This window comes from Eleutherodactylus coqui, chromosome 10 (assembly GCF_035609145.1).
Source record: "Eleutherodactylus coqui strain aEleCoq1 chromosome 10, aEleCoq1.hap1, whole genome shotgun sequence".
In the NCBI taxonomy this organism is placed as follows: domain Eukaryota; kingdom Metazoa; phylum Chordata; class Amphibia; order Anura; family Eleutherodactylidae; genus Eleutherodactylus; species Eleutherodactylus coqui.
Genome location: NC_089846.1, coordinates 94,221,513 through 94,238,981, shown reverse-complemented (window position 1 = coordinate 94,238,981; position 17,469 = coordinate 94,221,513). Strand labels below are relative to the sequence as shown.

At 39.1% G+C, this 17,469-nt stretch overlaps 1 protein-coding gene across 1 annotated transcript; it reads left to right on the top strand.

Moving 5' to 3' along the window:
- Positions 1 to 332: 332 nt before the first annotated feature.
- TBX22 (T-box transcription factor 22) lies at positions 333 to 16,515 on the top strand. The gene is made up of 8 exons (XM_066579844.1): positions 333 to 447; positions 5,804 to 5,945; positions 6,287 to 6,388; positions 6,708 to 6,882; positions 10,038 to 10,202; positions 10,420 to 10,484; positions 13,370 to 13,455; positions 15,636 to 16,515. The coding sequence occupies exons 1-8, from the start codon at positions 333 to 335 to the stop codon at positions 16,214 to 16,216; spliced, it is 1,431 nt and encodes a 476-aa protein (XP_066435941.1). The 3' UTR covers positions 16,217 to 16,515.
- Positions 16,516 to 17,469: the final 954 nt, after the last annotated feature.

The window sequence follows — 17,469 nt, the reverse complement described above, 5'->3', positions numbered from 1 at the left end:
TATACAGGATATCACACTATTATAACCCCGTATAATATATAACGACCGCAGAAAGTGATATCAATCCACATGGATATAAATAATAATAAGAGCAGCTTCATGTGGAGGCGGCTGCGCTACTTCTCTCTGGTTTCACCAGGAATGCTAAAAATGCCTCCGACAACTGGCTGAGAATATCCGATGACTGACAATGGTTGCACCCCCCTTTCCCGTCATAAACAGGAAAGCTGATTGGAGGGCTGCAGTTTTTGGGGTGTGGGGGGCACCCGGTTCTGCCCCCTGGTGTCAGCGCTGAGGAGGAGCGGGTGTGAGGCGGCAGCCTTCAGTCCAGCATGTCTCTGAGCTCCCGGGCGCACGCCTTCTCCGTGGAGGCGCTAATGGGCGCAAAGAGGAAAGTGCAGGAGGAAGAGGGCGCAGTGGAGCCGATCGGTCACTCCGAGGAGCCCGGTTAGTGTCGGAGGGCACAGGGTTGTGAAAGAGGAGGTGAACCCCCAAATGCTGGATCTCCTGCAGGACGTGGGGTGATGGGGGTGCAAACTCCCGCAAAGACCCGAAGAGTCCGGAGGATTGTGTCACTGAGCAGAGGATACGGGAACACCAGATATTCTGCATCACTGTCCATTATAATGTTATTATGAGACAGCAGGAGGTCGGGACCCTGGGGGCTCAGGGCTGTCTAGTCCTCCAAACACCATGTAGAGACCTGTAGGTCTCTCTGCAGATCACTGACGATAATGTCTAGTACCGGGGTGCAGTATATGGATCCGGAGCCTGGGATCGGGGTGCAGTATATGGATCCGGAGCATGGGACCGGGGTGCACTGTATGGATCCGGAGCCTGGGATCGGGGTGCATTATATGGATCCGGAGCCTGGGATCCGGGTGCACTATATGGATCCGGAACCTGCGTGCACTATACGGTTCTGGAGTCCGGGACCCAGTTGCACTATATGGATTCTGACGTCTTTATAATGGAATGCGTCAAAGGATTCGATTTTACACCCAAACTGTGCAAAGGCAAACGCTATTGTGTATTGGCACCTGGTGTATTATAGCGTCTTATAATTATTAGATAATATATACTTGTGGTGTATTATAACATCCTATAATGATATAATATAATATAATATTATTTACGCCTTTTGTATTATAATATCTTATATTAGTACAAATAGATACTATTCTATACTGCTGGTGTATTGTACTGTCATATTATAATACTAGATAGTACTTTGTGCTCCTAATGAGTTCTAACATCCAATAATAATGTTATATAATACTACATATGGCTGGTGTATTTATAACAGTAAATAATTCTAGTAAGTAATACTATACACTTACAGCCAGCATATATTATAATGCTCACTTTATGTGATACTAGATAGTACCATATAGTAACACCCAGTATATATTTTTTTACGTTTTTTTAAGTACATATCAATACCATATAAGAACATCTGCTATATTATAATGTCCTATAATGGCAATACTGGATAAAACTACACTCATGGTGCATTAGAGCATATCATTCTACTAGAAATTCATATATAGTGAAATGTATTATAATATTTTATAATTGAACATCAGTTCTATTTGAGAAACTAATGATTGCTGGACCAATGGTTTTCTTTTTCAATCTTTGCAATTAAAAGTTTAAGAATGGAGAAAACTATATAATAACACCTGGAGTATAATAATATATGATTTTGCTAAACAATAATTACATAATGTAATAATGTGCGTTATATACATAATATCATAACTTTTCTAATTTTTCATTATCATTTATAATGGCCCAAAGTATTATACTATATCATTCTTTTACTTTTTTAAAATATATAACGACCTCAATTTATTAAAATGTCATGATTCACATCATACTTCCTAATCCTTTATCATGGCACCTGAAATATTTATACTGCCCTATAATCCTAATATATGATAATACTGTATAATGATATCTTGGCTATTATAATATAGTTCTAATAGCGCAACACTAGATTAGCACCACTACTATTTTATAAAACTCAGCGTATTTTACTATGCAATAATCCCAGCATAATATAATGTCCCATAATACTCCATAATAAGCCCAGTATAATATAATGTCTAATAATACTCTATAATAAATGATTAGGAAAATATTAGAAACAGCGCCTTGGGATTCAGATGAAGGTGATCAAAAAAACGTGAGGTAACTAATCCACCTGTAATCCACAATGAGTGGAGAGCTGCAATAGTAAAAAACAAACCCCCCACCAAGGAAGTATTCCTTACTTTGAATACTCTATAATAAGCTCAGATTAATATAATGTCCTATAAAACTCTATATAATAAGCCCAATGTAATATAATGCCCTATAATACTCTATTACAAACCCAGTATAATATAAATAAAATGTCCAACAATACTCTATATAATAAGCTCAGTGTAATATAATGCCCCATTATACTCTATTATAAGCCCAGTATAATATAATATCCCATAATACTTTATAATAAGCCCAGTGTAATATAATGTCCCATAATACTCTATCATAAGCTCAGAGTTTTATAATGTCCCATAATACTCTATATAATAAGCCTAGTGTAATATAATGCCCCATAATACTCTAATATAAACCTAGTATAATATAAATAAAATGTCCCACAATACTCTATATAATAAGCCCAGTGTAATATAATGCCCTATTATACTCTATTATAAGCCCAGTATGATATAATGTCCCATAATACTCTATATAATAAGCTCAATGTCATGTCATGTCCCATAATACTGTATTATAAACCCAATATTATATAATGTCCCATAATAGTCTATAATAAGCCCAGTGTAATATAATGTCCCATAATACTCTATAATAAGCTCACAGTATTATAATGTCCAATAATACTATGAGTCCAGTATATTTCCTTTAGTACTAGATAATACTATATAATAACAGTGCATTACAATTTCATATAGTTGTCATGCTTGATAATGATATATCATATAATATACTGTACCTCAAACTATATCATGGTAGACTGTATTATAATGTGATAATACTACTAATTCTATACCATTAGCCCAGTTGTAATAATATATTAATATACTACATACAGTATATAATAAACCAAATGTTTTATAATGGCCCAAATTTGTAATGCTTTACAATGAAATGTGTTATAATATCCCATCATACTATATAATGAGCCTGGTGTAAGATAATGTGCCATATAGATATTGATGTGTCGTAATGTCCCATAATACTAGATAATGAAGCTAGTATATTATAATGTTCTATAATGCTAATATTGCTACCATGTGTAATATAATGTCCTATAATACTATATAATATTCCCAGTGTGAAATAATTACCTATAATGCTATGTAATAATCATGGTGTTTTATAATGTCCTATAATACTAATATTAATACCAGGTGTAGTATAATGTCCTATAATAGTATATAATTAGCTCAGTGCAACATAATGTCCTATAATACTATATAATATTCCCAGTGTGAAATAATTACCTATAATGCTACGGTATACAATAATCCTGGTGTGATATAATCACCTTTAATACTATATAATAACTCTGGTTTGTTATAATGTCCTTTAATGCTAATATTGATACCAGTATATAAAATGTTATATATTATATAATGTTATATATAATAATATAATAATAATCCTGCGGCAATATAATGACCTAAAATGCTAATATTGATACCAGGTGTGATATAATGACCTATAATACTTTATAATACACCTGGTGTGATATAATGTCCTATAATGATAATATTGGACATTATATAAGGTTTAATAAAATAATGTGTTATTTTCTACACATTACCCCTTTCTTTGATCTTTTATAATTATATTACTAGCGAACACTGTTATAATACTTCCCTTGACTGCGAAATCTCAGCTTCTAGATGAAATGCCCCCTAAAGGAACCCGTCACCCCCCTGACTTTATCCTGGCCATTCTCCTTATTATGCCTCTATCTCACCCCTCATATCATTCCAGCCATTCTGCTTATTACGCCTCTTTCTCACCCTCTGATATCATCTTGGCCATTCTCCTTAACACTGTTCAATCTCACTCTCTGATAGTATCCCAGCAATTTTCTTTATATCTCCTCTATCTCACCACGTCAAGTCATACCGACCATTCTCATTACCCGTTTCCCCGAAAATAAGACAGGGTCTTCTATTAATTTAGGCTCCAAAAGATTTTACTTTTTCCATGTATAGCTGCCTGGACACTATTTAAATTGACTTTTTTATTACCTGTAACTAGGACTTATTTTTGGAATAGGGCTTATAGTTCATCATCCTGAAAAATCACACTGCATTATCAAAAATCTTGAAAAATCATACTAAGACGTATTTTCAGGGTAGGCCTTACTTTCAGGGAACAGGTTATTACCACTCTATCTTACCCTCTGACATCATCCCAGCCATTCTCCTTATTACCCCTCAATTTACTCCCTGATGTCATGCCAGCCATTCTCCTAATCACTCTTCTATCTCACTCTCTGACGTCATTCTGGCAATTTCCTTTATAACCCCTGTATCTCACATTGCCACGTTATCCCAACCATTCTCATTATTACCCCTCTATTACACCTCCTGATGTCATCCCAGCCAGTCTCCTTATTACCCCTCTATTTTATCCTCTGAAGTCATCCTGATCATTGTTCTTTTTACCTCTTTATTTCACCCTCTGACATCATTCTTACCATTCTCCTTATCCTTCTACCTCACTCTCTGACATCATTCTTACCATTCTCCTTATCACACCTCTACCTCAACTTCTGACATCATCCCAACCACATTCCTTATCACCCTTCTATCTCACCCTCTGACATCACCCCAACCATTCTTCCTATTAACTCTTAATCTCATCCTCTGATGTCATCCTAATCGTTCTCCTTAGTACCCCTCTATCTCACCCTCTAACATCATCATGGCCTTTCTCCTTATTATCCCTCTATTACACCCACTAATATCATGGCAGCCATTCTCCTTATTACCCCTCTATCTCATTCTCTAAAGTCATCCTGACCATTCTCCTTTTTACCCCTTTATTTCACCCTCTGACATCATCCCGACAATTCTCCTTATCATCCCTTGACCTCACCCTCTGACATCATTCTTACCATTCTCCTTATCACCCCTCTACCTCACTTTCTGACGTAATCTCAACCACTTTCCTTAACACCCTTCTGTCTCACCCGCTTACGTCACCCTGACCATTCTTCCTATTAATTCTCAATCTCACCCTCTAATGTCAATCTTAACCATTTTCCTTACTATCCCTCTATCTCACCCTCTGACATCATCCTGGCCATTCTCCTTATTATCCCTTTATTACACCCCCTAATATCATGTCAGCCAATCTCCTTATTACGCCTCTATCTTACCCTCTAACATCATCCCAACCACTTTACTTATCACCCTTCTATCTCAGCCTCTGATGCCATCCCGACTATTCTCCTTATCACCCCTGTATTTCACCCTCTGATGTCATGCCGACCATACTCCTAATTACCCTTCCATTTTACCCTCTGCTGTCATCCCAACCATTTTCCTTATTACCCCTGTATCTCCCCCTCTGACATTATTCTGACCATTCTATTTATTACCCCTCTATCCGACCCTCTGAGGTCATCCAAACCATTCTCCTTATTACCCCTCTAGCTCACCCTGGGATGTCATTCCAACCATTCTCCCAATTACCCCTCTATCTCACCCTTTGACGTCATCTCAACCATTCTCCTTATTACTCCCCCATCTCACTTTCTTCCCAACAGAGAAAAGACCCAAATCAGCGCCTCCATCTCCCATCCCGACTCCCAGTAAGGACGGCAGTGTACAGGTGGATCTGCAGGGAGGAGATCTGTGGAGGAGATTCCACCAGATCGGCACCGAGATGATCATCACTAAAGCTGGCAGGTGAAAGCAGGAGATCCACGGGGGAGTGAGAGTGACCCTACTGCGTGTATATATTATATATTCACCCATCTCTGTATATGCAGAGCAGGGAATTTTATATATTTAATATTTATCATATACCCATCACTGTACATATCAAGCAGATAATTATATATTGTATTATTAATATATACTTTTATATTATTAGTATATACTTTTATATATCCATTAAAGTATATACAGATCAGAGAATTCTCTATATATATATATCAATAGGCCTGTATATACAGTATAGTTATTTAATACTTGTATCAGTGATATGTTCTGTGCAGCACATCACTTAAATCTTCTGTCTCCTATAGGCGGATGTTCCCCTCTGTAAGGATTAAGGTGAGGGGTCTAGAACCCACCAAGCAGTATTACATCGCCCTGGATGTGGTCCCCGTGGACTCCAAGCGCTACAGGTATATATGGGATTATTTTGAGACACCACCTATAGACTGTATGGATCGTGAGGTACAGGAATTGTGGAGGGAAGGGGATTAACTATACAGGTTGCAGGGGATGCGGTTGCACCAGGGTCCATGAGCCATAGGGGGGCCATAAGTCCTCTCTTCTCTATATAGGGAGCCCAGTACTGTAAATAATTCATTATAGTTGGGGGACGTTACAGATCTTGCATTGGGGTCCAGAGGCTTCAAGTTACGCCTCTGGTGGGAAGCACTCTCTAGGGCCACATATATTTACCCTACACCCCATTATTATGTCCCCTATTCTCTATAGGTACGTCTATCACAGCTCGCAGTGGATGGTAGCTGGAAACACAGATCATTCCTGCATCTCCCCCCGACTGTATGTGCACCCTGATTCTCCCTGCTCTGGGGAGACCTGGATGAGACAAATCATCAGCTTCGACAGGGTGAAACTCACCAACAATGAGATGGACGACAAAGGACATGTAGGTACTTATCTGCCATCTATCTATCTATCTATCTATCTATCTATCTATCTATCTATCTATCTATCTATCTATCTATCTATCTATCTATTTTTCTCAAATCTATGTATCTATCTGTCTAATATCTATCTATATATCTATCTCATACCTATCTAATATCTATCTATCTGAATCATATCTATCTAATATCTATCTCATATCTATCTAGTTATCTTATATCTATCTATTTTTCTTAAATCTATGTATCTATCTATCTAATATCTATCTATATAATTATCTACCTCATATCTATCTATATATTTATCTCATATCTATCTATCTATCTATCTATATATTTATCTCATATCTATCTATCTCATATCTATCTCATATCTATCTAGTTATCTTATATCTGTCTATCTATATTTCTATCTCTTATCTATCTCATATTTATCTATCCATCTTATATCTATCTATCTATCTATTTCATATCTAGCTATCTACCGTATATAGAGATAATATTGATACAAATGAAAATAATAAATATATGACATGTTTGCATATATTTGAGAACCCACTGCTGCATCTTTGTGGTTGTTTACTATATAAACCTATATACACCATATATCCATATACACACCAGAGAAATAAACATACTATACATCCCAACATACAGTGCTGTGCAAAAGTTTTAGGCAAGTGTGGAATAAATGCTGCAGAGTCAGAATGCTTTCACAGGTAGAAAAGTTAACAGTTTATTTTTGGCAAGTAACAAAATAAAAAGTGACTGCACAAAACAGAAATGTAATCATATCAGTATTTGGTGTGATGCTTTTTACCTTCACACCAGCATCAGTTATTCTCGATACACTTGCACACAGTTTTTGAAGAAACTCGTAAGGGGGTTGTTACAGACATCTTGGAGATCTAAGCCCCCATCTTCTGTAGATGTCGGTTCGCTCCAATCCTTCTGGCTCTTTATGTAACCCCAAACAGACTGGATGATTTGAGATCAGGACTCTGTGGGGCCAAATAATCACTTCCAGGACTCCTGGTTCTTCCTTACACTGAAGATAGTTATTAATGACATTGCCTGGATGTTCAGGGGTTGTTGTCCTGCTGCAGAATAAATTTGGAGCCAATCAGATGCCTTCTATTTTTGAAATGAAAAATTCTTAGTTTGCAGCATCTTTTCCACATCTGCCTAAATCTTTTGCACAGTAATGTATGTATACGCCACAGAGATAGACACATGCTATATGACCTTATATATACACTGCATGTGTGTCTTCCAGTCTTCTGAAATTCCTCCATTTGGCAGGAACAGATGTGTGGTTGGTCACAGCACATTACGGGTCGCTGTGCCCAGTGTGACCCCGTGTGGCACGACACCCTCACATCACAATGATCCTAATGTCATCGCCACCAAGCAACACCCAGACCCCCAGAACATCCAGTGGCTCCAGGCTCCCCCTGCGGAAGATGTAGGGGCCACTTTATAGTGTAAAGTCTCTGCTTGGGTCCGGGGGTTTCTACATTGTACTCGCTCATCATCCTGACAACTATTTTTCCTCACCAGAATAAGTTGTTGGACTTCCCAGGAGTCAGTTGTCAGATGCACATAGACTGAAAAACTGCAGATGCAAATGGTGCATTATGGGGGATTGTAAATTCCTGTACACTGCAGGCGGTCTGGAAAATTGCAGCAGTTTTTCTACAGCAGCAGTTCGCTATTAATTAGTAGAATTGCATGTCTGTTCGTTATAGACGATCAGTAGTAGACTTCTAATTAATTACTGCTATCATGTTTAGGGTGGAGGGTTAATTATTGTAGTCCCATGATCTGTAGGGATAGTTACTGTAGTAACATGATCTGGGGTGAAAAGAGGGGGTTATTACTGTAGTCACATGATCTGAAGGGTGGAGGGGTAATTACTGTAGTCACATGATCTGGAAGGAGGAGGGGGTAATTATTGCAGTCACATGATCTGTAAGTTGGGGAAGTAATTACTGTAGTCACATGATCTGTAGGCTGGAGGAATAATTACTGTAGTCACATGATCTGAAGAGTGGAGGAGTAATTAATGTAGTCACATGATCTGGGAGGAGGGGAGTAATTATTGTAGTCACATGATGTATGGGCTGGAGGGGTAATTACTGTAGTCACGAGATTTACAGGAAAGAGGGAGTAATTATTGCAGTCACATGATCTACGGGGTGGAAGGGTAACTACTGTAATCGCATAATCTGGCAGGAGGAGGGGGGTAATTATTGTAGTCACATGATCTGCGGGGTGGAAGGGTAATGACTGTAGTCACATAATCTGGGAGGACCAGGGGGATAATTATTATAGTCACATGATCTGCAGGGTGAAATATCGCTTCCCATCTTCTATAACATGATATAAGTAAGCTTCAGTCCAGAAATCTGATGTTCATTTCCAGTCCTTGGGGCCCGCGGCGCGTCCGGCAGCGTTGACCTATTCACAAAGAAGAGCCATCACTGCGCTAATGAAATAACCGCCATTACATCACGAGTGACCCGGAGCCAGCGCCAAACTCACAACTCCCTATTGTTATTTCCTGCCCTGCTGTCCTGAAGAGAAATAAAACCAATCCCAGCCGCAACTCCAGATCCTAATCTCAACCAAAACAAAGGGCCGACATCTGCAGCTCCGATATAATACAGAGCAGAGCGCGACGTCACACGTGATATCATATATAATCACCTGCGCATTACACCATGAAATCAGCTATAATCAACGGCAGGAACGAGAATCGGGAGAGCAGCCAGATCCGGCGCAAGTTCAGCTTGTCAGGAGTTTAAGGGTGGAACGTCCTATGTAAAATAAGTTTTGTACATAGACTTCTTGTTTTACTTCCTCACAATTTCCAAGAACTTTGTTTGCTGTAAACAAATAAAACATTTTTGTTTAAACCCTGAGGCTAAAAACATGTCCTGACTTCACAGATGAGGGTTTGTTACAATGTATCAGTGCAGGTAACATGAATCAGTCTAGCTCAGGATGCCTGCTAATGCAGAATTTGCAGCTATCAGTTTACAGATCCTTTCTCGGGGGTGGAGCTTAGTTATCACATGACTGCACACCTGACAACTGACACCTGTGTGGTGCAGCAGAGACCTTGGATGGTGTACTTAATGTGTTATGTTTGTAGATCATCCTGCAGTCGATGCACAAGTATAAGCCCCGTGTCCACGTCATAGTCCAGGACTCTCGCTTTGACCTGTCTCAAATCCAGTCATTGCCGGCGGATGGGGTGAAGACATTTTCATTCAAAGAAACAGAGTTCACCACGGTGACGGCGTACCAGAACCAGCAGGTGAGAGAGCACCTAGGTTTTATACAGGGAGCAGGCTCCGGGTGCAAGGCTGTGGAGTACTACAACTCCCAGTGTATCTAGGAAACATAAAGTGAAAATCCTCCTGCACCATAATTAGCTGAAATACATCAATCACTAATAAATTACCCAGACGTCAATCAGTCCAATAGAATTCTAAACCCTCATGACGAAATAAAGTGTTATATTTTTTCCATAGATAACAAAGTTGAAGATTGACAGAAATCCATTTGCAAAAGGCTTCAGAGACCCAGGAAGGAACAGGTAACAACTTATATAATATTGTCCCCTATATACAAGAATATAACTACTATAATACTGCTCCCTATGTACAAGGCTGTAACTACTATAATACTGCCCCTATGTACAGGAATATAACTACTATAATACTGCCCCTATGTACAAGTATATAACTACTATAATACTGCCCCTATGTACAAGTATATAACTACTATAATACTGCCCCTATGTACAAGTATATAACTACTATAATACTGCCCCCTATGTACAAGTATATAACTACTATAATACTGCCCCCTATGTACAAGAATATAACTACTATACTACTGCCCCCTATGTACAAGAATATAACTACTATACTACTGCCCCCTGTGTACAAGAATATAACTACTATAATCCTGCCTCCTATGTACACGAATATAACTACTATAATACTGCCCCCTATGTACAAGAATATAACTACTATAATACTGCCCCCTATGTACAAGAATATAACTACTATAATACTGCTCCTATGTACAAGATTATAACTACTATAATACTGCCCCCTATGTACAAGATTATAACTACTATAATACTGCCCCCTATGTACAAGAATATAACTACTATAATACTGCCCCCTATGTACAAGAATATAACTACTATAATACTGCCCCCTATGTACAAGAATATAACTACTATAATACTGCTCCTATGTACAAGATTATAACTACTATAATACTGCCTCCTATGTACAAGGCTGTAACTACTATAATACTGCCCCTATGTACAAGGCTGTAACTACTATAATACTGCTCCCTATGTACAAGGCTGTAACTACTATAATACTGCCCCTATGTACAAGGCTGTAACTACTATAATACTGCCCCTATGTACAGGAATATAACTACTATAATACTGCCCCTATGTACAAGTATATAACTACTATAATACTGCTTCTATGTACAGAAATATAACTACTATAATACTGCCCCTATGTACAAGTATATAACTACTATAATACTGCCCCCTATGTACAAGAAAATAACTACTATAATACTGCTTCTATGTACAGGAATATAACTACTATAATACTGCCCCTATGTACAAGTATATAACTACTATAATACTGCCCCCTATGTACAAGAAAATAACTACTATAATACTGCCCCCAATGCACAAGAATGTAACTACTATAATACTGCTTCTATGTACAAGAATATAACTACTATAATACTGCTTCTATGTACAAGAATATAACTACTATAATACTGCTCCTATGTACAGGAATATAACTACTATAATACTGCCCATTATGTACAAGAATATAGCTACTATAATACTGGAAGAGTCGGGAGCATTGCACTGAGCTCCCGCCCTCTCTCTGCCTCCTCTCTACCCCCCCCCCCGCACTATTTTCAATGATGAGAGGCAGGGCAGGGGCAGGGCTAATTCCCGGAACTTAACCCCACCCCCGTTCCGCTTCCTCTCATTGCAAATAGTGCAGAGGGGGTGAAGAGGAGGCAGAGAGGGGGTGGGAGCTCAGAGCACTGCTCCCGGCTCTTCCAGCCTCCTCCCCCTGCAGAGAGAGACGCCGTATATCGGCTGGGCGTGAAAACCCAACCAATATACGGTCGTGGGAATGCACCCTAATATTGATCCCCTATGTACAAGAATATAACTACTATAATACTGCCCCCTATATACAAGAATATATGTACTATAATATTGCTCCCCTATGTACAAGAATATAACTACTATAATACTGCCCCCTATGTACAAGAATATAACTACTATAATACTGCCCCCTATGTGCAAGAATATAACTAAGTAATACTGTCCTCTATGTACAAGAACATAACTACTATAATACTGCTCCCTGTGTACAAGAATATAACTACTATAATACTGCCCCCTATGTACAAGAATATAACTACTATAATACTGCCCCCTATGTACAAGAATATAACTACTATAATACTGCCTCCTTTGTACAAGAATATAACTACTATAATACTGCCTCCTATGTACAAGAATATAACTACTATAATACTGCCCCCTATGTACAAGAATATAACTACTATAATACTGCTCCCTATGTACAAGAATATAACTACTATAATACTGACACCTATATACAAGAATATAACTACTATAATACTGCTCTTATGTACAAGAATATAACTCCTATAATACTGCCCCCTATGTACAAGAATATAACTACTATAATACTGCTCCCTATGTACAAGAATATAACTACTATAATACTGACACCTATATACAAGAATATAACTACTATAATACTGCTCCCTATGTACAAGAAATTAGAGATGAGCGAACGTACTCGGTAAGGGCGATTTCGCAATCGAGCACCGCGATTTTCGAGTACTTCACTACTCGTGTGAAAAGTACTCGGGTGCGCTGTGGGGCGGGGGGTTGCAGAGGGGAGTGGGGGGTAGCAGCGGGGAACAGGGGGGAGCCCTCTCTCTCTCCCTCTCCCCCCCACTCCCCGCTGCAACCCCCCGCTCACCCACAGCGCACCCGAGTACTTTTCACCCGAGTAGTGAAGTACTCGAAAATCGCGGTGCTCGATTGCGAAATCGCCCTTACCGAGTACGTTCGCTCATCTCTAATAAGAATATAACTACTATAATACTGACACATATGTACCAGAATGTAACTAGTATAATACTGCCCCCTATGTACAAAAATATAACTAGTATAATACTGCCCCTATGTACAAGAATGTAACTAGTATAATACTGCCCCCTATGTACAAGAATGTAACTAGTATTATACTGCCCCCTATGTACAAGAATGTAACTAGTATTATACTGCCCCCTATGTACAAGAATGTAACTACTATAATACTGCCCCATCTTGCTGTACTTGTCCTCAGCCTTGTTGATCCTGTGACTTCTGTCTTGTAGGGGTGTCCTGGATGGCCTTCTTGAGAACTACCCATGGAGGTCATCTCTTTCCTTAGACTATAAGGTCTTTGGGGCAGATACACCTGGTAAGGGGCTTTATGGTTAGCTGACTATTACTTACTGAGGTTGTAGTAGACATTATGAGGTGTCAGGGATTTGGGGTACATGGAGTCAGTATTATGGCTGCTGCTCTGAGACTTGTGCCGTACATCACTGCTCTACAGGGAACGTTCTGGCAGAGGTCTTGGAGTAGACCCAGTATTTCTCTGGCTGCTGTAATTGGCCATACAGAGGTGGTTGTCACCCGACTTTCCTTGACTTCTGAATAGCAAATGTTGCTTCAGATATGTAGAAAAAGCTGAGAAGCTCTACTCTGCGACTTTCCAAGCCTGAAAAAGACACGGATTACGGTTCAAAACTTGCACTCTTTGGCTCTGTGCTTTTTCTTCTTTTTTTTGTAGCTTCCTTTTTAGTGCTACGGTTTGCCCATATTCGGCCTCATATTGTTGGGCTTGTGGAGCTGCAGCCTGACACTACATGAACCATTGACCTATGGATGAGTGGATGTATTTAGTATTTCAACTGTACTGCTGGTCTCTAGGTTAGAGTTGTCTGGGCACTAAATGGTTGATTTTGGTGGATACTATATATTTAAGTATTATTTGGGCACTATATGGTAGAATTATTTAATCATTAAGTGGTAGTATTGTGCAAGCAGTGTGCAGTCATTATATGGTAAGATTATGTGGGCTGTGCATGGTACTATTATTTTGGCTTTATGTGGTAGTATTGCATAGGCACTGTAAGGTAGTATTATTTATGCACTATATTCGTAGTATTATTTGGGCATTATGAGATAGTATTGTGTAGGCGCCATATGGTAGTATTAGTTTGAGCATTACATGTTATTGTGTAGGCACTATATAGTGGTGTTATTTGGGTATTACATTATATTTTCAGCCACCATTATTTTAGCTTTTTTTGGTAATGTTGTGTAGAATCTCTCTATACTACTATAGTGCTATTATTTTGGCACCTTGTGGTAGTATTATGAAAGCACTTTATAGTAGTGTAGTTTTAGTATTTAATGGTAGTTGGGCACTGTATGCTGCTAGTATTATTTTGGTACTATATAATAGTATTGTGTAGGCACTGTATGGTAGCAATACTTGGGCACTGTGCGGTAGTATTGTGTAGACACTGTACAGTAGTATAATTTGGACATTATGTGGTAGTATTGTGTAGGCACTTTATGGTAGTATTGTATAGGCATTGTAAGGTGGTAGTATCTAGGCAATATGAAGTAGTATTATATGATATTTTGGGGCACCATATAGTAGCATTATTTTAGCACTTTTGGTAATATTTTTGAGCTCTGTATGGTAAGAGTAATTGAACATTGTATAGTGGTATTATTTTCACACTATATGGTAGTATCATGGGAGCAATGCATAGCAGTGTTATTCTGATATTTATTGGTTGTATTTTCTGGACACTATATGGTGGGCAGTACACTGTATGGTAGTATTTTTAGGGAACTATATGGTAGTATCGCAAGGACTCTGCATGGTTATGTTTCTTGGGCATTATATTGTAATACTTGTAGTACTGAGTATTGCATGTACTCTTAGGGTGCTGTATGACAGTATTATTTTGCAGTTTTTATGGCAGTACTGGGATTGAGTACAGTACATATGTGTGATATGTATAATTATGTCCTGCTTTTAATTCTCACTGTACCTCACAGCCCAGGGCTTTTGTACCTGATTATTCAGCCCATAATTATCCATTTTTGGAGTATCAGGAAATAAGTAGTTATTTCAGCTGTTAGTCCCGAGATGATGATGGCCTATGGATACTATATTTACCTCGTGGAAGTATTTTCTCTGCTGCTATTCCATTAAACACCGTTGATAATGATTAGAACTATTATAAATGATGATGATTATTGATGAGGTTGATGATTAATCCTTTAAAAACCAGCAAATTCTCAAAATTTTCTTTTTGCTTTTTTAATAAACTCTTAACTTTAATAGCTCCATCTACACCATTAATGGCAGTGATCAGAGCTCCGATCGCTGCCATTATAGGCAAGTGTCAGTTGTCAGAAACAGCCAGCACCCTCTGGGTATAGAGCAAACTTGACATTTATGGTGACTGGTCCTTATGGGGTTCATGATGATAATTAGTTACAATGACTGTTGATGATGATTAATGATGATTGGGGTTAGTCTGATGGTGATGATGACCGCTCTCTCATGTACAGGAGGAAGCTCTGGTTCTTCTCCGCTCACATCCAGTGGGGGCGCTCCATCCCCTCTGCTATCGCCATCTTGTTCCCCTCCTACATTTCACCTGCCTGCCGGGAGTCTTCAATGCTCAGAGACCTATCTGCACAACATGAGCGCCCCGTTCTGCTACAAGATCTGCCCCAGCGGCATCCTAAGACCACAGTCTCTTCTGGATAAACACGGCACTCCAGGGGGCCACATATTTTCTCCTCTCATGGTCGATGTCCCGTTTTTGTCTTCATTTGGTGCCTCCAGACACCACAAAATGGAAACTTTCAAGGGTCACAGCGTCCTAGGAGCAGCGGCCACCAGACCCATGCTGTACAGGATTCCCACATCTGGGAACATTTTCCCCTCCGCAGCGCTCGCCCGGGAGACCGTGAACTGCTCCTTCCACCCGCCCTACAGCCTCTACGGCTACAACTTCTCCATCCCGTCACATCTCATCACCACAGCTGGCAGCTTAAAGATGACTGACACTTGTCCCAGCTCATTCAGAGATGTCCGACCCGGAGCCTCCCGCTGGACGCCGTCATCTGTCAATCACTGCCTGTGATGGAAGGGTGGGGGGTGGTGGAAATGGAGATAATTATTTAATGTGGGGTAACGACCGGATGACATCTGGACCGGAGAAGAAATCCGGAAACATCAGGTGTTCAGTGCAGACGTGATGTCATTAGCCGGAAACAAAGTGGCAGGACGGTGCTGGAGACATGTCAATAATACACGGAGGTCCCTGCACTCCATGCGTCGCACACGAGGGCAGAAACGTTATGATATATTGTTTATGTAATTTTTACCTTTTGCTTCATCAGTATGCTTTTATTATACCGGATTCACTTTTGAATATTCACCTCTGGCGCAAATCATATATATTAAATATTGCAAATTGTTCCTCGTCTTCATGAACTTGCAAAAAAATGGCGGTTGAACATCCGCATTCAGGTTTCCGTTTTTAATGGATCAGTCTACCATGTAGTGCGGATTTCCCCTCCTCAAATGAGGGGATGAGTTCTGCACAAAAACAACTCAAAAGCCACACCAAATGGTGCGGATTTTGCGCTGCTGATCTGCTGTGGACTGTTTGCGGCAAAATCCTTCCCATGTGAACGTAGTCTTAACCCCTTAGTGACGCGGTCTATTTTGGTAATAAGGCTGCGACAATTTTGGGGGGGATTTTTATCTCCACTTTTCAAAAGCCATAACTTTTTATTTTTCCATGGATATGACAGTACGTATTTTTTGCATTTTTTTTTTTTAGTTTTTTCGTTTTTATAAGTTCCAGCTTTTGAGTAAATATAATGTAAAAGGTTTTTTTATTTTTTGGAGGGCATCAAAAATAAAACTAAAACAAAATCTGCCATTGTTTTTTTTTTCACAGCGTTAGGCCTGTGTCACATGGTGTAAGCGTATTTTTGCTTGCATTTGCACAATGGGCTTTATGTCTTTGTGCATGGAAGTGCATGTTTTACTGTACTTTTTGCATGTGCAAAAAAACACACAGGCATGCTCCCATTCATTAAAATAGTTAATTAGTTCAATATATGCTATGTTCAGTCGCAAATGCGCAGGAAAATAGAGCATGCTCCGTATTTTTTGTGTGAATGAAATATGCGTGTAAAATACACTTATGTGAACGAACCCATTGAGATCAATAGATTCTATTGACTGCGTATTGCGTGCGCACATTTTTCGCATATGCGTTAGTGTGACGCAAACCTTAATCATGCATGAAAAAATTATGTCATACTGTTTTTTTGGAAGTTCGTACGATTCCGACAATACCAAAATGATATATATTTTTTAGGT